The 21,628-nt window shown below is 39.7% G+C and overlaps 1 protein-coding gene across 1 annotated transcript; it reads right to left on the reverse strand.

Moving 5' to 3' along the window:
* Positions 1-7,357: 7,357 nt before the first annotated feature.
* On the reverse strand, positions 7,358-12,120 carry LOC133463473 (uncharacterized). The gene is made up of 7 exons (XM_061745028.1): positions 12,053-12,120; positions 11,670-11,912; positions 11,084-11,278; positions 9,828-9,997; positions 9,541-9,690; positions 8,112-8,275; positions 7,358-8,023 (listed from the first exon to the last, which is right to left on the reverse strand). The coding sequence occupies exons 2-7, from the start codon at positions 11,853-11,855 to the stop codon at positions 7,590-7,592; spliced, it is 1,299 nt and encodes a 432-aa protein (XP_061601012.1). The 5' UTR covers positions 11,856-11,912; positions 12,053-12,120; the 3' UTR covers positions 7,358-7,589.
* Positions 12,121-21,628: the final 9,508 nt, after the last annotated feature.

The raw sequence follows: 21,628 nt of genomic DNA on the forward strand, positions 1-21,628 counted from the left end.
CTTAAATGATTGCTTTAGGTTAACTGACTACCAGAAAAAAATGTATATATATATATATATATATATATATATATATATATATATATATATATATATATATATATATATATATATATATATATATATATATATATGCATAACTCCCTAATCCAGGATCAAATTTGACCCATTGTGTTAAACAGGTATCATTTCAAAGAATCAAAATGATACAAATTATTAAGGCAAATGTTTTTTTTTGGGGGGGGGGGGGGGGTCAACAGTCCAACACAAAACCACGTTTACAGTAACATTTGTTTCTAACTACATCTTTTGCATGTTAGGCAATATTTAGAAGATTCACCGTCATCACTTTTAAGTGGTTGAAAAAAATTGATCAGAATCACTACCACTACCATCAGGGTCAAAGTCAACGTCGTCATAGAGTAAAAACCTTGCCATGTTTCTGGATCAGCCTCACCATTCAGAACAGGTGTTTTCGACCGACCGTCTACCTGCAGAGGAGCTGGTTTAGTGATTGGTGCTGAAGTTCCGTGTGCTGAAAAGCGAGTGGCCATGCTCACTGAAAAGATATGGTATTTACTTTTGTCTCTGGCACTGTACTATTTATACCATTGTATATACTATGTATATTATATGTATATATATATATATATATATATATATATATATATATATATATATATATATATAATCATACACTTGTTGTTATTGTTGCATTTTATTCTACAAATGAATTTATCTTGAGGCTTTAGCCAAATACAGAACTGTCACTATTCTCCATATACAAAATGACTCCAAACCCCAAAGGGTCATTTTTGACACGTTGTTTTTTGATGTATCTTAGTTTGGTTAACTTGTCTTAAAAGATAATATAAAAAGTACTTCTACATGTTCTGCAGGCTAATCCTATAGGTTAACAAAATATACATTTGAGAAGATGATTTTCTAGGACAAAGTCGACAGGTCAAAAATTCCCCATGTGCTTAGCCACCTTGTCTCTCCTGCTCTGGCTTGAATATATTCAATATTTGTCCGAGGTCAAGTGGCACTATGGGCTTTTGAGTTAATTTCTTTTTTTTATCGGCAAAAAGTGGTGGTCAAATTTGACCATGGGTTCTCAAGGAATGGGTTCTCAAGGGTTAAAAAAAAAGAATGGACTCATGTTTAACTCCATTATTCTCAGACTGTATCCTATTTTTCTTACCTTTACAATGAATCTGATTCAGTCTGTCAATCTCCTGTCCCTTCTTTTTCATCTGACATTGTTTTTCCTTCCACAGGTCTCTTTCACTCCCTTCCTTTCACCCTCCACTGCTCTGTCACTTTCTCCCTCTCTCCATGTTTTTCTTGCATCACCTGCTTGTCTTCCTCCTTTTTGCTTGGCAGAAGTTGATCATCAAGTCCCACACTCTGACTTGCAGACACCCACACACACACTTGAGAGAAGGTTACTGTGTGTCAGTGTCTGTTCTCCAGTGAGTGATTGTGGGTGACTGGATGATCTTCTGTGGCAATTCTCTGTTGCCGCGGTGATGCTTTCTCATCAACAAAATGTTACATCAACCACCGACACAAACACTGACTTACATCCCTATTTAGGGCTAGAGAGGGGAGATTAGCAGGATCTTGATGTGCTCACAGTTACACGGACCCTCATATTTATAATCCCGGACATAAAAGCGTCACCTGGATGCAACCAGACAAAAATGCAAGCCTAATTTGAATTTCCAGTGTGCAGCATCTAAGTTTTGCCCATCTTGTCACTGGGATTTATGTCCATTCCCCAACGCTCTAGTTTCATAAATCTGAGTCGTACCACAGGTTCTCAATTGATTTGAAGTCTGTACTTCAACTGAACCTTGTGTTCTCAAAGTCTGACACAGTAAGCTGCTCTCAGGTGAAGTTTAAAGATGTATTTTTTTCCATTTTGGGATGGATTTCTGGATGTCTTTATGATTTTGTTTTGTTTTGTGCTGTTCTTTTCCATGCCCACGTAGTTTAATCTGGATAGATGTGAATTAAACTAAATACATAAATGGTCTGTTGAAGTAAACTTCCGATGTGTGCGTACTTCCAGTTTACAGGGAATGTAACTGCTGATTTTGCACTGGCTGCAACACCGATATCACATTAAGTTTGTAGCTGAGCTGGGGATTAAACTCCAGACATTTGTTGTTATTTAGGAAGTATCCTGCCGTACAAGTTTTTTAGTTTCCTAAATCTATCAGTCACTTCATTTTTATAGCAGCCACTTTTATGAGCATGATGTGACTGCATTTGATAATGTAAAAAATGCTGTAATAATTAAGCAACAATTGTTAAGCCAAATTACATGTTTTATTTTAATTATCTATTCATAAAATGTGTTTTAATTTATTTGCAATTCCATGCATAACATCCCTTTTTCACAACTGCTTGGGCATTTCTAAACAGTATAGACATCTTCTCCATCTGTGGCCACTGATCAGAGACATTTTTCAATATGGGCGAAGTGGGGAAGTGCTCAGAGAGCACTGTGCATCAGTGCACACAGGCTGTGAGGAAGGAAAAGAAAAAGCTCTATAATTTTCTCTAACCACTTTTACAGACAGCTGCTTATTTTCTTGAGAAGTTGCAGTAATGGGCGCCCCCAAACGCAAGCGCACTGGGAAAAGGTGAAGAAATGAGAAAAAAAAATGAAAAAGAAGCAGATATATTTCAACGGTATTGTGACTGCAAAGTCTGTGAAATGCAAATGTTTGTCAGAACAAGATCAACCCGAAATCCGTTCAGTTGTTCATTCAGAGGTTTGACTAAAATCAACTGCCCCTTTTTTTATAATGAAAGAACCTTCATAAAAACAAGTTCTGTGAAATAACGGAATAAGAAATTGCTTGCCAACACATGAATTGCTAAATGAGGCGAAAATAGTATGCTCAGATTGACACTAAATGAAGGGTTATTTGGGAGCCTTCAAAAGGAGCCAGAAGGGTCTAATTTTCCAAAAGAGGCGGACCTGGATCTCAGACCACCGTTGCAATTGAAGTCAATCACACCACAAATTGTTTCCAACTAAAGTCCATTTCATTCATATGCAGTATGTCTGGTTCTATAATTTCAGGTGAATAACACAGTCTTCATGTTGGACTGATCCAGGACCACCACTGTGTGCCATCATACGTTCCAAGATGTGTTTTTATGGCAGCTGTAACCCCTGGACAATCTTTTTTCTTTTCACACCTTCATTTTTTTTAATAAATTATATATATACTATAATCACCTTTGCATTTAATTACCACAAGGACAACATTTCATGCATACCATTTTTCAATTCTTTCTCCAAACTAGACAATAAAACACTTGTGAATTCTGTCACATGAAAACACCTGAGACCCAGAAATGCACAGTCTTCCAGCCCTCCTGTCCTGACATTCACGCAGTCTAACACTCACTTCCCACGCTGCTCACCCATCTCCTTCGCCACACACCACAACTCTGAGAAAGCATCCTTTCAACCTTTCTAACTGAGAGGCACTTAAGAAAAATGCAATCTCTCTGGTGAACGTCACTCAAAACGTTCCCTTTGAGAGCCGGCACCTGCTTCTTGCAGGTGGAGAACAAGTTGGTGTGCTTGTGACCTTTCAACAGGAGTTTGGTGAAAAGAAGCAATTTTAATCCCAGAAAACCTTCGAAGGCACCAAAATGCTTTTATCACACAATTCATGTCCAAAAAGATGAACGTAATTCTAAAACATTAAATTCTTATTTATTTAAAACTGTACAGATGGGAAGCAGAGTTTTACATTTTCAGGCTATATGAGTCAGCTGCTAAATTGTGTTTGAAATGCTGTAGCCTTCACCACTTTAAAGGTTGACATTAACATATCTATTTGAAGATGCTTATATTCAACCCAAAGATTTGTTTTCAATTTTTATTCATAACGTATTGTTTTTTATCCATCTTTGTATCTTTAAAGGATAACACATATTTATACGATACTTTTAACAGCATCCATCTGTATGACCTTCAATATATTTATTTGTTTGCATATATTTCAGCACAAGGATAGGCTACATCACATTGTGTCTGCTGGTTGTTGTTAAAGGCTGTTGGCGTAACTGTAGCTTTTAAGAGTTCACTCGGACATGATAAGATGCCAGAATCTCACAAGCATGGGGCCCAGGCTTGTATTCAGTTGTTTTTAACTGCATTTGGACAGCACTTTCAGGTAGGAATGTTTCTAATACTTGAGTGATTCATGTCATTTAAGTACTTTCAAAAACTTTTGAATTTTACTGTATGTCAAAACATGTCAAAATGCTTCTATGATGTATTCCTGGGGAGGTTTTTGGGAGTAAAACCTGTAAAAGGCCCCAGAGAAGATCCAGGATGGAAATTTTATCACTCAACTGCCCTGGAAACATCTCGGTATTCACCCAGAGGAGCTGGAAGAAGTGGCTGCAGAGAGAGGGATCTGGTATTCTCTACATGGCTGCTGCCTCCATGACCCGAGCATGGATAAGCTGATTTTAATAGCTGTGTATGAATAAAAGAACAGTTTTTACTCCGAGTCTCTTTGTGCCGTTACTGTATGCTCACACAGAAGCATTGGAAGCGTCTTGTGTCCATTCGCTTTGAATGGGGTGCTGCTTGATGTCACCTCATTCAACCAGACAAGCATCGGTTTCAAACAGTCTCTGTCTCTGGTCTCTCTCAAAGTTTGGGAAATGTTCAACTTTTGACGATTCAACTCTTGCATCGGCCAATCGAATAGCGGCTACACAGCACGTACTTGTGGGAGAAACATTTTCAAGGTACCGGTAAGCAACTCACGGGTGGAATGAAAAGGAAGACCTTTGATCAGTTGTTTAAAGTATGACAAAGGTACGTCAAAAGCACCATCTGCTGCTGAGTGAACGTACCATTAGAGCCTCATATGGTTCATCGAGTCCAATTTCTTGTTTAGAGGGCAGCTAAGCGTAATCAATTCACTTAATTTCAAATAATGAAATATTTGTCATCACAGGTCGAAATCGGCTGTGTCAGTTCCTTTAATGTGAGTGAGGGAAACAACCACATCCATGCTGCTCTTGCCACCTAAGACTGCCCGATTTAAAATGTAACTTGAAATAAATGTATACGACCCAGCACAATCCCTTAAAAAAAAGAAAAGTGAAACATAAAATAAACTAAGCTTTACAAAATGCTGAGAAAGAATCATATTTGGTGCAGTTGTAGTAGCAGAGGTCAACACTATGAAGGCATTGCAAGTTGTTCCACATAACAGTTGTATCTGCAGCCTGGGTCACGCCATGGTATGTCATGTGCTCTCTTTGCAAAACCAAGTACCCTTAAAACAATGTTTGGCACTGTGGTCCATTTTCACTTCTTATTTACTGCTCTGCATGCTGATGACACATCCTACATCCCGCAGCATCAGGTCGTGGCCTGTGACACAAGGGGGTAACAGTCAGGGCACATCAGTCTTGACTTCTTACCCAAGATTAAGAAGTTCCAAGTCACACAGTGTCAGATATAAATATTTTATAAGACTGAAAACATTGTGCAGTATGCAGAAGCCTTAAGACCACTTCATTCAACTTAAAGTGTGCTTTGCTGCCAGGGGCTGTCACTTAAACTGTCTTGCTTCCCCCATGTGGTCATACATGGTGTCATTACAAAGGATGGTTTTAATAATACCTGAAGGAAAGTTGTCATTTTTGCAGTTGCACAATAGTGTTTAGTTGACTACTACCACTGATCAGTGGATGCTGAAATATACCAGATACTTTTAATAAATACAAGGGAGAAATGGGAATATTGATTCACTGTTTTATGTTGAAACAGACCAATTAATCTGTGCAGATGCTGGTGACAGATTTACCTACTGTGAGAAAACAAAATAAGTTAGGCACGTGAGATGTAATAGATCTAGTAAATAACCTCACAAAGGGCTTTGTTTATCCATGATCTGTGGGAACTCTTTTCAAATCTCACTTGTTAAACTGTCATGAACTGAGGAGGCTCTGACACTTGGTTGGTCAGTTTCACAATACAACTGTGCTCCTGCAAAATAATGAACGAATCCAGAGCTGATTTAATTTAATATCATCATACATAATGACAGTTGCACACCTATCTGGAGGTCGAGATGAATGATTTGTTTAAACACCAGACTAATGTACTAATCCAATCTGTTACCATGGCAATAATACAATGAACTGAACCCACAAGCTCTTTTTCTTTAAATGCCACACAGGCATAATTTGAGTTTTGTAAAATCACCAGAAAATGTTGGGTTCAGCTGGTTTCATCATGGACATTTTCATTTTAGGACTGTTGAAGGCCACCTACCCAACACCATAGAAGAAAAATTGCTAATCTCTTACTTACCCCTCCATGTGCTACAATGCACTACATTTAAGAATAAATACTATTCAGAGATGTGAAATCAAACATAATCTGGCCAGTATGGTTCACGCAGCTACGTCCTTGTTAACGATCATTTCCCCAAGTCTTGTAAACACTAGTTGGCATCAGAAACCACAATATAATCCTAGATAGTCCAGCACATGGGGAGGTTCAATGAATAAATACTGAACAGCCGTCAACAGATTCCTTAATCTTGCTGCTTTTTTTCTCTTCTCAAGAGGGACATACACTTTGACTTATGACGTAAGAGCGCTGTGTGAAAGAGGCAGCAGCCCGCTGCAGGATTTTATTGAATCAGTATTCTGTGCCAAACATCAAAGGGGTATAAAAGCAGATTTTTGTGTGTATTATCATTTGTATTTATATCATATAATTGTACTTTTTGTAATTAGGGCCCGAGCACTTACAGTGCGAAGGCCCTATTGTATCTGTAGGAGTTCTCGTTCTTTCTCGCATTACTTTTCTCAGTCAAAAGCGTTACCGTGGCGACGATAGATGCCAAAAAGCGCGACCCCCTTCATCTGATTGGTCCATATTTGATATTTCCTACTTTCTGCCATAACTTTTGAATGGTTTGACATAAAGACTCGTGGGTGGTGTCATTGGACTCGGTTTTGAGTACTTGACCTTCATTGGCTTGAATTAGCCCCGCTCCTTCTTCTGATTGGTCAATATTTGATAATCCCTATTTTCTGCTATAACTTTTGAATGGTATGGCATACAGAGTCATGGGTGGAGTCATCTGACTTAGTTTTGAGTCCTTGATCTTTATGGGTGAAAATTAAACATGCAAGGACCCGTTCATCGCTGCTTGCAGCTTTAATTATTTTTTTATTTATTTTTTTTTTTTTAAATCAAGACAGTTTAACGTTTCAGGCTCGTACGGATGTCATATTCTTTAACATGAAAACCCAGAATATGAAACAAATAATGAGAGCAACCATATAAGCCTTCAATGGAATACTTTTTTATTTCAATTAAGGTCAAAAATTAGATAAGTGTTGTCCACGTAAGCATCGTAGCCTCAACTTTCAGTTCTGGCGGCCGCTGCTCAAGGTACATTGCTACTGTATGTGAACAAATAAGTTAAAACTTTTTATCTCTGAATAAATTACCAAAAGAAAAGGTGCAAAAACTAGCTTTTCAAAACTAGCTTTTTTTTTCAAAAGCTAGTTTTTTATTTCTCTTCAGTGGAGGACTGATATCTTGCATTTTCATGATTTTCCTCCGTCTGCGTCTCAACGATACTCAGCTTCAAACTTGCATCCGTTTGACCGGATCCCGCCGTCTCTTCTCCTCTCGTTTCCGTCGTGTCCGCTCCTTGCTCTTCATGTCTTCCCTCTGCTGTGTCTGAGTGATCCACTCCTCCTCTTTGTTCAGTGATACCTCTCACATCCATCTTGTTTTTACACCCCAGTTTGTTTCTCTCTATTCCCAGTTTCTCCCCGGCCTCGATGAAACAGTTTTCCAGCTCTGCCACGGGCCCCTTATCAGAGAACAGCTGGCCCAGGTACGCCTGAGTGTACTGATCCGAGGTAATGAGGTCCAGGCTGACTGGGGGGGACACTGCTTTAGGGGCGTTATCAGCTCCAGAAACATGTCTTCTTCTCTCTGTCATGTGTAGATGAGTTCAGTTTAAATATAACTGAGAAACAGAGACAGGAAAAACAGTTTGACACGTAACAACAACAAAGTCTACCTATCTCTGCCTCCATGTGGGAGAGAGGGATTGTCACGCTCTTTCCTGTGTCTCTGTCTGTCACCGTGAGTCCCGTCATGGTGCCTTCCTCACTGGACGGGTCAGAATTTCCCAGGATACTCCCACGGCATTTCACAACACACACTGTATCAGACTTATAGCGCCTACAATGTGGAGATTGATGAGAACAAATTGGAATGAGGAAAAAAGAATGGAAAACATGAATCAGAAATTAATTTAATCACTCAAAAAATGTAACTTTGTGAATGCATCCTGGAGAGATACTTAAGCACTCAACTCGTTTCAATAAATTCTTATTCTTGAATTCAGAAACTGCTTTAGGACAAAACCGGACTGTCGCATTGTGTTTTTTCCTCCCGAATTGTCCAAGTTTAACGTTGCTATCCGACATGTTCTCAAAATGTCATCCATAAAGCACATATACAATCAATCTTGCACTGACATTATATCCATTACCATCAAAAAGCACACTTTTGCAGATTTAAGTGACTTTCTTTCATTCTTTTGTTGCATTCACATCAAATTAAAATGACTTAATTTTACAATTACAACCTAACATCTGTATTTAGCTCAGGTCATTCACGTTGGATATGCAAAGTCCTTGTTTTACTATGATTTACAGATATTGATCCCTGAAAGTGATGTAATTCCATTTCACTAAACCTTCTATGCAACAAAATCTTTAATATTGAGTTAAAAAGCCTCTAATGAGTCACTCAACACTTGGATTTCAGTGATTCCGGGTAACATTTTGACAAGTTACAAAATTGGAAAACGGGCTATCGGGCTGTGCGTTTAAGTTGCCATGGTAACAGAAAACGTAATGGCTTTGGTTGAAGCTTAAAGGTTTTGCGCCGTTAGAGAGGCTTTGAGCTTGATGAAGGATACAAGTTTCTTACTGCGTGATGCAGCCACACGTGTCATCATCTCATTGTTTTTCTTTATGTTTATCCATCAAAAATAGCACATCATTATGCTACATGGGGGGGCTCTAGCCTTATGTGGTAATATAATAGCACACCATATGCTGCATCTGCCATAATTACGCTGGGAAACAGGCAGAGAATAGGAAGAGAAGACTATTAAGAAAAAGATTTGTGCCTGCCCTGTACATCATCAAATTACTGAGATGTGCATTCACAAGGGCTTAAACTTACTGTATCACATGACCTCGGTGTTTTCTGAAACAGGCTAGGTCATTTTTGGAGTTTTTACTTTACAGATCACAGAAATGGTGCATTCACACTGGATTGAAATCACAGATGTCCTCTGTAATTATTACAAATCACCACGGGCCCCCAGATCATTTTAATCCAATGTGAATCGAGCATTTCTGTATGATGTGCTAAACTAAGGCTTTCCATCTCCTCTGTGAACAATTGTTAGATTGGTGCAAGTCCAGTTTTACCTGTAGGCAGCTAGGATCTGCGTAAGATCTTCCTTGTACTGCTGCAGAGCTGCTTTTGCAGAGAACGGCTCAGCCTTGTCCTCAAGATGAGACAGATGAAACAACATCTGCACGTGAAAAATGGCTCCGCTGGCCCAGTGTCTCAGAGACCTGGACAAGCCCACGGTGAAAGCTTTGATTAACGCCTAAGGACCACTGCATTGTCTGTATCAAAACATGTTGTCATTTTGCCTTTTAAAGCAACATTACTGTACATCCACTGCCCATCGCCTCCAATGTCCTCTCACCTGGACTCACAGTCTCCCCCAAGAAGACAGATCTTCAGCTGGGTGAGGATGAGGCTGAACTGGGCCTCAAGTCTTGAGAAGTCCTGGATGAGCCTGTTCTTATCGCTCAGGTTAATCCTGCAGCGCTTCAAGTACTCCTCCATCACCTCCTGAAGCTCCCAGACTCTTTGCTAAAGGTGGAAATTCAATTATGGACAGTGAAATAAAAAAATTAACAACACTGATTCATTGGAACATTTTAGTTGACTACATAAGGTAACATACTTTTTTTTGCTTCATACAGTCATTATCATGCATGGATTTCAGTGCCATAAACTTGCAACAGCTGTTCCTGGAGCTTAATTGTAAAATATATTGTTAAATGTATGGTCAAACTCAGAAATGGCCACGGTTAAATCCCATTCTGAATGTATTCTTTAACACCTTGCACCAAGCAATTACTTCCTCATGCCTCTGATTGTGAGTTCGACCTAGTGTGTTCATGAAACTAATGCAAAGTTTACCACTAACTGCTTTGCTTCCCAAACTGTGACATCTGTATAATACCAGCACGTAAAAATACTTATATCAAGGACAGGCTCTGCACCTAAAACTTACCGTGTCATATTAAAGTTTTGAAACTAACTACTTATACTGTTTGTTTGGTTTTTAGTTGAATCAGTCAAAACAAATCTGTTTATAAAGGAGACCGTGGAAGAGGTCTTCTAAGTCCCTGCATTTGGATGTCAACTAACAAGTGTGTGTAGTATTTTAGTGGACTTATTTTATTCAGATTATCAGCATCATATTTTATAAACTACAGGAGTCACAGTGAGATAGTTTGTCCTGAATTTTAAATGAATTTTGACCCTGGCCGTTTAGGGTAGTAAGGACGTAACACCAGCTGACTTTAAATCTCTCTGCAGCACAACATAGGACCACCGTTATGGAGACCAGAACAAATATAGTACCACAGTTATCTAACATCTGTCCCTCTTCATCTAGCACAGCTCATATAATCTATACGCAAATCTAGATGATTAAACTCGCACACTCAAAGCAAAAAAGGTGCATCAAATCTAAGAAAGTGAACTCATTAGGTGAAAGCTTTTGCGCATAAAATCAAATGAAGGTTTACTGCTATTTTTATGATTAACACAATTGAAGGGATTGAATAGTTGTAAATGCATTAGTAAAAAAATACACAAGAACATATTTTTTCAATATTTCTGCAAGCAGAAACATTATTTCCCTCATTACTTCGTGTCAGCCTTCACCTGGCATGACGATGAACCCGCTGACCGCCCTTTCACTCCTGATGACTGTTTGGATGATGTGTAGGCCAAATCCATCACCATAGTGACCACTAATCCCACCAGACCTGCCAGGCGCGGCTCATCCGAGAAGGATGACAGTCGACCAATCAGATCCTTCAGGTAGGAAGGCGCACGACTCCCAATGTTTCTCTGCAACTAAGCAAAAACAGACAAACCGAGTCTTAAGTACTAACACAAGTATATTGTGAATTGTGATATTTTTCTCAGTAAATATGAAACTGTTGAAAGAGGAGAATGTTTTCTGTTGTTTTTTTTAACAGCAGCTTTTAACAGCATTTTTTCATAATCATATTGGTCCCTATTGGTTCATAGAAATGATTTACAGCCTCTTTACAATCCCCAGCAGGGCTCCATTTTTAATACAGAGTGGTGTTTCATTTTCAAGGCAAAGGCATCTTCCCACTACTCCTTTTAATCTCCATCTGCTCTTCAAGATTGAGTGGATTTAAAGGTGATCAATGAACATTTCACCCACTCCATCCGTCCCAGAGGGAGAACTTGATGTTTCCAATCAACTCTTGTTAACCTGCTGCAGTTGCTGCTGGAGGCGGCCCTGGGAGACCATGCTCTCTTCATGACTGGCCAGGATCAGAGGATGGACCACTCTGAGGTCAGGCACCGCATCACCTTCCACCATGGCATCGTAAAGGATGGAGCCAATCACAGCCTTCACTTGAGAAACGTCCTCTTCTGAAGAGAACAGCTGGCCCATGATGAGATCAGTGTTGGTGTGGTGACAGGGCAGTAAATGTTTAATTTATGGCAGAATCTAAGGAAGGAAAACAGATTCACAGCAGATATTTAACACAGAAATGTGAATATCTGCATAGCAGACGACACAAATATTTCTCTCTAACTGATAACCATCTACAGAACGTTAAAAGCTGCTAAAACGGCCCCAAAATATACCTCCAACACGTTTCACACAGCGGCAGCAAGTCACTTGTCATCTTGTTATTCCGTGTCCTGGCTCCGCCTCTTCCGGGTACTGACCCCGCCTCTTCCGGACACTGACCCCGCCCCTTCCGCCTCCTGACTCCGCCCCCCAGCTGCAGCAGCTGCATGTTCAATGTTCAACCAGAGACGTTCAATAAACTGTATAGAGTATCTTTGGTTCAACGCTTCAACAATTTCGCTGAAGTATTAGCACGATTAACATTTTTGTTTTTAAAGATCAACTTACATATACGGCTGCAGTTATATTCGTCAGACGGAGTGGTTTTGTTTTGTTTTGGTAAAGACGTTCACTATCCATCTCAACATAGTGGCTCCATACGTTTGAGCTGTAAAGCCGCACCGCCCCCTTGTGGCAGTGACCCAGAACTGCAGCTATCCCTGACCAAGAGCCGCAATCTGCAAAGACTGAGTGGATATCTCTGAAAGGCTTTTATTCCTTGCTTGTTATCGCTCGATACATGAAGAATTGACTCCTCTGAGAATAATCATTTTGCACTTTATCTCATAGATCTCCAGTCTTAAAGTGAGTGCATCATAATGAAACTAGGGTCCTCGGGAATCACAGAGATAGTTGCAACTGTAGCATCCCCGACTGATGACGGTTGACTCTCTAACTGATGGTTCATAGATGTTTTTATTCCTTCAATATAAAATCACCTCAAACACACCGTAAGAGCTATAAAGGAATAAAATACAACAAAGTTACTCTTACTATATACATACATTGTTTCATTCAACTCAAATAGAGGCCGACACAGCAGCTCGCTGGGTCGGCAAACCCGTTAACTGACAGTAAATAAATGAAAGTAACCATGACAACCAAACTTAATATATACATAAATACTGTATAAAATGTACAAATAAAACAAACCTTGTGCCCCTTATCAGCCAGGTGCTTTTTGTGTCGGTTAGGCACACTTTAGCACTCCCGACACTAGTTTAGTCTTGTAGAAAATGTTTTAACAGCTGTTAAACTTTACCGTTAAATATGCGCTGAAGTTCTCGGCGAGACGCCTTCAAAATAAAAGCACTAAATATTCGTCTTAATAAAAAACAAAAATAAAAGCCTGGCTCCAAACAACGCCAATGAGCAAAACAAACACAAAAACATATTTACAGAAATGATCATATTAAAGGTCATTTACACTCCCACCAAATCATTACTGGTTTTCATCCCTGTATCATCATACTTGATGTAAAGCATGAATGATTTCAAAACCACGTGACCTTTAATTTTAGTGACTGATTAAAAAATGTCCATTAACTAATTATACTACAAAAGATATGGTTGCGGAGTGAACTGCTGCCTCATAAAAGAATGTCCGTAGAGAGGCATCGTCCAGCCTGCCTGATGAGGATGAGAGAGTAGAACGAAGAACATTCTTCACCGTTCGGATCTGTCTCTCCCATACGCCTCCAGCATGGCTAGCACGTGGAGCGTTCATGCTAAAGTCACATTGTTTCTCAGCCAAAAACGTAGTCAGACGATCAGCATCCACTTGCTTGAGAGCTTCATTCAGTTCGTTTTTAGCTCCAACGAAGTTCATTCCTTGGTCACATTTTATGTCTCGTACTGCTCCTCTTATAGCAATGAAACAACGAAGTCCATTTATGAAGGCATCTGTTGACATGTCGTCTAACATTTCAATGTGAATAGCTCGACAGCAAAGGCAGGTAAAAAGCAGTCCGTATCTCTTTTGTACCTTACGTACTTGTTTGGTGAAAAACGGGCTGAAACAGTCCATTCCACAATAGGAGAAAGGTGGTGATGGATCCACACGTTCAGACGGCAAATCCGCCATTCGCTGTTCCTCTGTGAGCCTTCTGAGTTTTCGACATGTAACACATTGATGTAGATGCGTTGCCACAGCTCTGTTGATTCCTAGAATCCAAAATCCGTTTGATCTGATCTCATTAATAGTTGAGCCTTTTCCTTGATCTTTGACCTTCTCGTGACAGTGAGCAATTATTGCTTTGGTGATGGGATGACTCTTTGGTATAATTACCGGATGCTTCAGTGAGGTAGGGAGCGATGCATTTTTTAGTCTTCCTCCCACCTTGAGGAGTCCATCTTGATCAATGTAGGCATCCAACCTAAACAGTTTACTCTGAGAGGGAAGTTGAGTTACCTTACTGAGCAACTTTATCTCTTCTGGATACGCGTGTCTCTGTAAGTCTCTTATGATGATGCAGCGCGCGTCTTCTCGTTCTTGCATGGTGCTGTGGTCTGTCGACTTATCATTCCTGACCCGACGAATGAGACGAGCGACTGCCTGAGTTGCCTTTGACCATGAAGAAAACTTTGACAGGCGGTCTGAGAGACTTGACTGTTCCCGTGTCTTTGTGTTTAGAGCCTGAATCCTCTTGACTTCAGGATCTCCAATCCGTATTTCTGCGCTAACATCCGTAGCTGGAGGTATCTCTTTCTTTAACACATCCAGGAAGCGGATGTCATCATGAGACACAGTCTTTCCGTCCTTATTAGCATCCTTAAAGTCAGACTCGAGAACCCTGAGTGCTTCAGCTGTGGTCACCGGAGGAAGCTCTCTGACAGAAGCTCTGTGGCACATGTTGGTGATGCTTGGTGAGTTTTGGTGAGGTGATGAACAGCCTACAATAGTCCACCCCAAATCCGTCTGAACTGCATATGGTTCACTATCTCCTCCAAGAATTACCTGCCGTGGTGCCAGTGCCCTTGAGCAATTGTAGCCGATCAGCAGACCGACTTCACATTCCAACTGTGGTGGGATTTCATCTGCTATTTTGATGAGATGATTCCAGTTCCGTGCCGTGTCACAGGTAGGAATGTGTGTTCGATTCACTGGTATACAGTTCTTGGTGTAAGCAGGGGGGAGATCAATGTGGATAGCGGAGCTGTAACCTCTCACTCTTAAACCTGACACTCTTTGACTATGCATTAATGTATCCTTTCCTGTCATGGTCGTTAGTTTCAGTCTTACAGGATGTGTTTCAGTCTGTAAACTATTGCTGACTTCTTGGTCAATGAAGACTGTATCGCTTTGGGTATCAAGCAGCGCATAAACAAGTCTTTCTGTACCTGGATTGCTGACAGAAGAAACCCACACTGGCGTTATCATTGAAGTGTTGGTAGATGGCTCCTTCGTTGTCACACCGAGAGCCAATGTGGTTGCTGTTTCCTCTGTGGTACTTTGATTTGAGACTGACGTGGGCTTGGCTTTGGTGTAGGTGTCATCATGGAGAAGCGTAGGATGTCTTGCTTTACATTTGTCACATGAATGTCTATTGCGGCAGTCTTTGGCATTATGGCCCATCCTCAGGCAGCCATAACAAAGTTTCTTTTCTCTCACATATTTCCGTCGTTCCTCCAGAGCTTTGCCTTTAAATTCAGGACAGTGATGAAGTTGATGTTTATCGTCTTGACAAAACACACATGGTGGCTTTAAACTTGTTTTCAACTGTCCTTGTGTTTCAGTGTCTGTAACAGTCTGTGTATGATAAACACTGGATTTACATTTATTTTCCTTCAGATGACGTGATGAGTTAGCCTCTGATGAGTGGAGAGCATGGAATGAAGTAATAGGATTACATGCAATTTCTGCCTCATTTACAATGAAGAAGACAAACTCCTGGAAACTGGGAAACTCCTGATCTTCTCTCATGACTTGAGTGACTTTGCGGTTCCACTGTGATGCTGCCCAATCTGGTAGCTTTTGAACCAATTTCTGGTTTTCTTCACAATCGTTCAAAATGTTCAGACCTTTAACATAAGGCATGGCTTCCATACATGAGTGTAAGAAATCAGCAAATGCTCTGAGTCCCTCAGCATCTCTGGGTTGGATCTTTGGCCAGTTTGCTAGTTTTTTCCTGAATGCTTTTTGTACAACAAACGGCTGACCGTACCTGTGGTTGAGACGGTTCCATCCATCTTTATAGGCTTCATCATCATTTCTAAAAAATATGCCATCAAGTGTCTTTCGAGCTGGACCTGCTACATATTTCTTCAAATAATGCAATTTGTCAGCTGATGCAATGTTCCTTTTGTCTATGAGGGATGTGAAGGAAGCCTTCCACTCAATGAACTGAATAGGATCACCAGTAAATACTGACGGTTCTGGCATTGGGAGCCTGTTCAGAGCTATGCTATCTTGGACTGCTTGAGCCAGATAACTTACATCTGTCCTTGCAGGTGCAGCTGTTACTGTGATGTCAGTGGGCTGCTGTATGAGAGCTGAAGGAGGAGGATACACATACTGATGTTGTCTTGTTTTCATCTGATCAGCAGAATTAACATTTGCCTCCTGTATTACTTCCTGATCATAAGTTGTGAACCTTGCTCGTGCAGCTTTAATGTCCTTTTCTGCCTTTATTCTTTCCAACTCACGTTTTTGAGCCTCAAGTTCCTTTCTTTGTTGCTCCTCTAAGAGTTGAATCTTTTCTTTTTGTTTCTCCTCTTTTAGTAACACTTCATACTCTGCTTCCTTTGCTGCTAATTCTGCTGCAGCATCTGCTCTTTTTGCTACTATGACAGAGTATTGACTGGAACCTTTACTTGAGTGTTGACTTGGAGGTGCAGCTGTGGATCCATAGATGGAGTGAGCATAGTCTCTGTTAAGAAGCTCATTAAGACGTTGCCTTACTGCTTCACTATCAAATTCTCCATCTATGCCTGATATCCTTTCAAAGGCAATTTTAACAATGTCCCTTGTCACTGCCTCACAGGCATCAATACGACGTCTTGTCTCATTAGATGGAGTGAGGTGAGCTCTGATTTCTATGTACAGGTTTATAACACAGTTTTTCTCTTCTTCAAGTGTGTCTATAAGATTTGCAATGTCACTTTCAGGAATGTCTGACTTTAACTTTTCTCTAGCCTTACGTGCCTGAACTTTCCATTGTTCATACACGTGGGTCAACCTTTTTTCCTTTTTGTGAGCCTCCTCCTCATGATATGCAAGCATCTTTTCCGTGGGAATCCGTAAGCGACCAGAGCGACGAAGATCCTCCTCTGCAGTATCCTTATCCTTTATCTGTTCAGAGTCTCTGTCGTCTAGAGGCGTCTTTGCTGATGCTTCCATGTTGTGAAGAGGTACCACAATCCTTGACCATCACATCAGGTCCCTCTGCAGTTTTCCTTGGTCAGCAACGTGATGTGAGGGATGAGGTGAAGCTCTTACTGTAGCATCCCCGACTGATGACGGTTGACTCTCTAACTGATGGTTCATAGATGTTTTTATTCCTTCAATATAAAATCACCTCAAACACACCGTAAGAGCTATAAAGGAATAAAATACAACAAAGTTACTCTTACTATATACATACATTGTTTCATTCAACTCAAATAGAGGCCGACACAGCAGCTCGCTGGGTCGGCAAACCCGTTAACTGACAGTAAATAAATGAAAGTAACCATGACAACCAAACTTAATATATACATAAATACTGTATAAAATGTACAAATAAAACAAACCTTGTGCCCCTTATCAGCCAGGTGCTTTTTGTGTCGGTTAGGCACACTTTAGCACTCCCGACACTAGTTTAGTCTTGTAGAAAATGTTTTAACAGCTGTTAAACTTTACCGTTAAATATGCGCTGAAGTTCTCGGCGAGACGCCTTCAAAATAAAAGCACTAAATATTCGTCTTAATAAAAAACAAAAATAAAAGCCTGGCTCCAAACAACGCCAATGAGCAAAACAAACACAAAAACATATTTACAGAAATGATCATATTAAAGGTCATTTACAGCAACAGCTCTTTAAGGGTGCGTTGAACATTGAAAAAATAGGCCAAGGGCTTTGAGCTTTTTTATTTAGCTAAATGGAACAATGGCCATGATGTTGATTTTTTTTTTTTTTTTTTACTTGATAAAATATGGGGCGAGGGGATTTGGGATTTTATGCTGTGTGAGAGCTGTTCTTTGTTAAATGGGACAAGGGCTCGCACACTGTCAGGTCAGAATCTTGTGTTTATAACAGCTGTATCTAAATGAGATTATCCACACTGCATTGCAGGATATATATCAAGTTCATGTGAACATCTTAGCCATTTAAGTAATTTATGCACCGTCTCTTCAATTGTGTGATGTCATTTTGCACTAGCAGCATGTGCCACATTAAAATGGGATGTCAGCCATGCCTGCCAGGCATTATTAAGTTTTATCATGCAGCACTGCAGAACAGCAGTTTGTGGAAAGACTTCAAAGTTAAAAAAAAAAAACTAAAAGAGAGAGCAAGAGAGGTGTTCATGTTGCAAAGTTTGATTTAAGTTCATACAGCCACTCGTCGCACCCTGACTAAATCATTTAAGAACAATAAAGCGATACATAAGCGATAGTTCATCTAGCACTGGTCACAGTTTTGTTTTTGTTTTCATTGCTTGAAAGTTGTAATTTTTTTTCTTTATTTGTATTGCTTGGGAAGTCATGGGTGGAAAATATTATCAGATTTTAGAAACAAGCGCCTGATGGTGATTGTTTTTAGTAATAACAAATACCAGCATGTAAATATCCAACACGGAACATCTTCTCAGAACTCTTCATAATTTTTTCCATCACGTGCGATGCCCTCACCAACACTGGGAAAGGTGTCTGGATTAAGTGTAGCACACTCACAGACATCTTTGACTCAGGTGGCACCCAGCCTGCCAGCTGGAGCAGCAGAACTGAAGGTTGTTGCCACTAAAGGTGTGATCGACCCAAAAAGACATGCGGCATGAAGTAACTGAAGTGAGCTCGGACCTCAGGTTATTACTTCACTCAGCTCACTTCAGGCCTGGGCTCTGGTGGAGAATATCAAACCATGTAACCATACAGCCAAGTCTGATTGCTTATCATTGCTTGTGTGTGACCTTTAAATTGTCTGTTTTCGGTGGTACATGAAAATAAAAGCAATTCTGAAATCTTGTTTCAATGAATAATAATTGTTTTCTGTGTGCCTTTTTTTAAATCAACACCCTGCATGGCAGTTACAGCTTATTTGTTTACAAATGTCATGCCAAACAATTACAATCAATTTCACGAAGATGATTTAATGCCTAAATCATTTTTAACACATTTCAAGCATTGGCTTCAAACCCTTCCTCTTTCCATCCATATTCCTCTGCCTCCTGTTTTCTTTCCATCCTCTTGCTCCTCCCCATTTCTCCTGCTATTGTTGACTTTGATAGCTTCTGTCAGTTTGCTGCACTGTTTACTGGTGAAGCTCTGTTTCTGCAGGAATGTGTGCGTGTGTGTCTCTCTGTGGCTCTGCCTGGACCTGATGGCACGCTCGAGACTCCTCCGGGGGTGATAAATATTTAAATGTGCCGTACCGCGGACTCCAACATCAGCACTCAGAAACAAGCATGAGCGTGCACACATGCATGAGTAAGTGTAGAAAATTCTGCGGCTCTTGTTAAAGGTCTAATTTCCATCTGATAATGATGTCATGATGGGAGGCATAGGAAGTAGAGAGAAAGGCTGGGAGCAGAGAATGAAGAAACGCAAGAAAGGGATGGAAGATGAAGGAAAAGTTAAAATGATCAAGGACAGGAGTTGGAGGATGCTGACAGATCTCAACCCTCCATAAATACACACACATGTGCCACACACAAGCCATGGACTCCACAAGAGGTTTCCTGGGTTATTCACAACCAAGATGTAGAAACAGATCCTGTAACCAGGGAGTGCCTCCCCGTGTTAGACCTACAGACTGAGACTTGAGGGAGATCCACCGGTGACATCAGTATGTTGAACCCCACTGCTGTGTTTATTAAATCATTTCTGAGGTTTTGTGAGGTGCTTTGGGCACTTTATGCTGTAGAAAGTACAATGCAATGCTGAAATGCCTTTTATACAATGGGGGGGGGGGGGGGGGGGGGGTCCATGGTTCATGATCTGGAATGAAGTGATGCAGGGGTTTGCATTAGATTGACATCAACGTGAATGCTCTATCAGCGCATAAATGCACTGACTGAATTTAAGATGACGGCTGAATTATTGAACTCCTGTCTGACATTTATCCATTATTGATCAAGTACTCTCAATTTGCTTTAAATCCTATGTGAACATTCGGTACTTCTGGCTGATGAGTTTTTAAAGCTTTTTCAATACGACGATCTGAATATTATCAAGAAATGAATTTCTGAATAATTTTACAGACAATTTAATCAAGAACTTGACTTAAATCCACTGAATAAAAGTGGTCATTTACTCAGCTTTCTTGTCAAAAACTGAATTCTTTGTTTATTTGTACTTTATTTAAATGATTTATGTCACATAACTGAACTGTGGGTTTGTTTTGTAAAGACATTACTCAACCGCTTCTGTCGTGCTGAGGTGTGTATTTATGCAGACGTGGAACTCTGTCCTATTAATCTATATTTCTTGAAATTTTAGCAAAACTCTTTTTATAACTCTTAATTTCAAAACTTCAATGTATACTTTGCATCACACTGCACTAATCAAGAAATATGATCACATTAGAAAACTAACTATAACTATATAATACCAAAGTAAATTTGGAATGATCCAAGTGTGACTTAAATACAATATGATGACACATTTTCTGCATGATGTTCACTGAATCAGACGTAAAAATGCTTCAGCTGCACTGATCATAGTGGTGTAAATCTTGACAAACCTGTACTCCATAAGTCAGTGGGTTAAAACCAACTCTGATGCAAGGTTGCATCAATTAAAAATAATGCCTGTACTTGAAATCATATAAAAATGTTCTCTTATCGTAATTCTTTGCATAGATGGTAGCAGTTCCTAGCAGCCTGTAAAAGATTGATCATTTTGTGGGACAAGGCATTAAATAATATTAATAATAATAATAATAATAATAATAATAATAATAATAATAATAATAATAATAATAATAATAATAATAATAATAATAATAATAATAATAATAATAATAATAATAAAACATACGTTTTATATAGAGCTTTTCTATGTACCCAAAGATGCTTATAGATGGTTGACAAAAGGTTAAATATGTTTGGGGTCATTAAAATGCTTGAGAGAAAAGAAGAGATTAAAAAGAAAATGCATGACAAGGATGGGAGAGGGAAAAAAGAGAGGGAGAGAGAGAGAGAGAGAGAGAGAGAGAGAGAGAGAGAAAGAGAGAAAGAGAAAGAGAGAGAGATAAGAAAGCAATTAAGGGTAGGTGTCCAAACATGTTGGATGGAAGATGTTATCAGCAGATAAAAAGAACAGGATTGCATGGAAACATTTAATTCTACTGCAGGATTTATTTTCTTTCCTGCTTTCAGTGAACACCTGTTCAGGACTACCTCCAGCTTATTGTGTCTGTCAAAACCGAAGCAAAGCAACAAATTTACACGGGCATGCGTTTAAACATTTATAGCCAAAATTGGATGTGTTTAAGTGAATGTCTTCCCTTTTGCAAGGAGGAATTGTCTAATGACATTTAGTCGCGTCAAGTTTTATTATGAAATGAATTCTTGTTTTAATGGCACTTGTGTTTTGTGTTGCATAAAAAATTCAATTATGAGAAAGAAAACTGATATGAACCAGTCTGGGTACAGAGCACATTATTACTTTC

Source organism: Cololabis saira, chromosome 17, assembly GCF_033807715.1.
Source record: "Cololabis saira isolate AMF1-May2022 chromosome 17, fColSai1.1, whole genome shotgun sequence".
In the NCBI taxonomy this organism is placed as follows: Eukaryota; Metazoa; Chordata; class Actinopteri; order Beloniformes; family Belonidae; genus Cololabis; species Cololabis saira.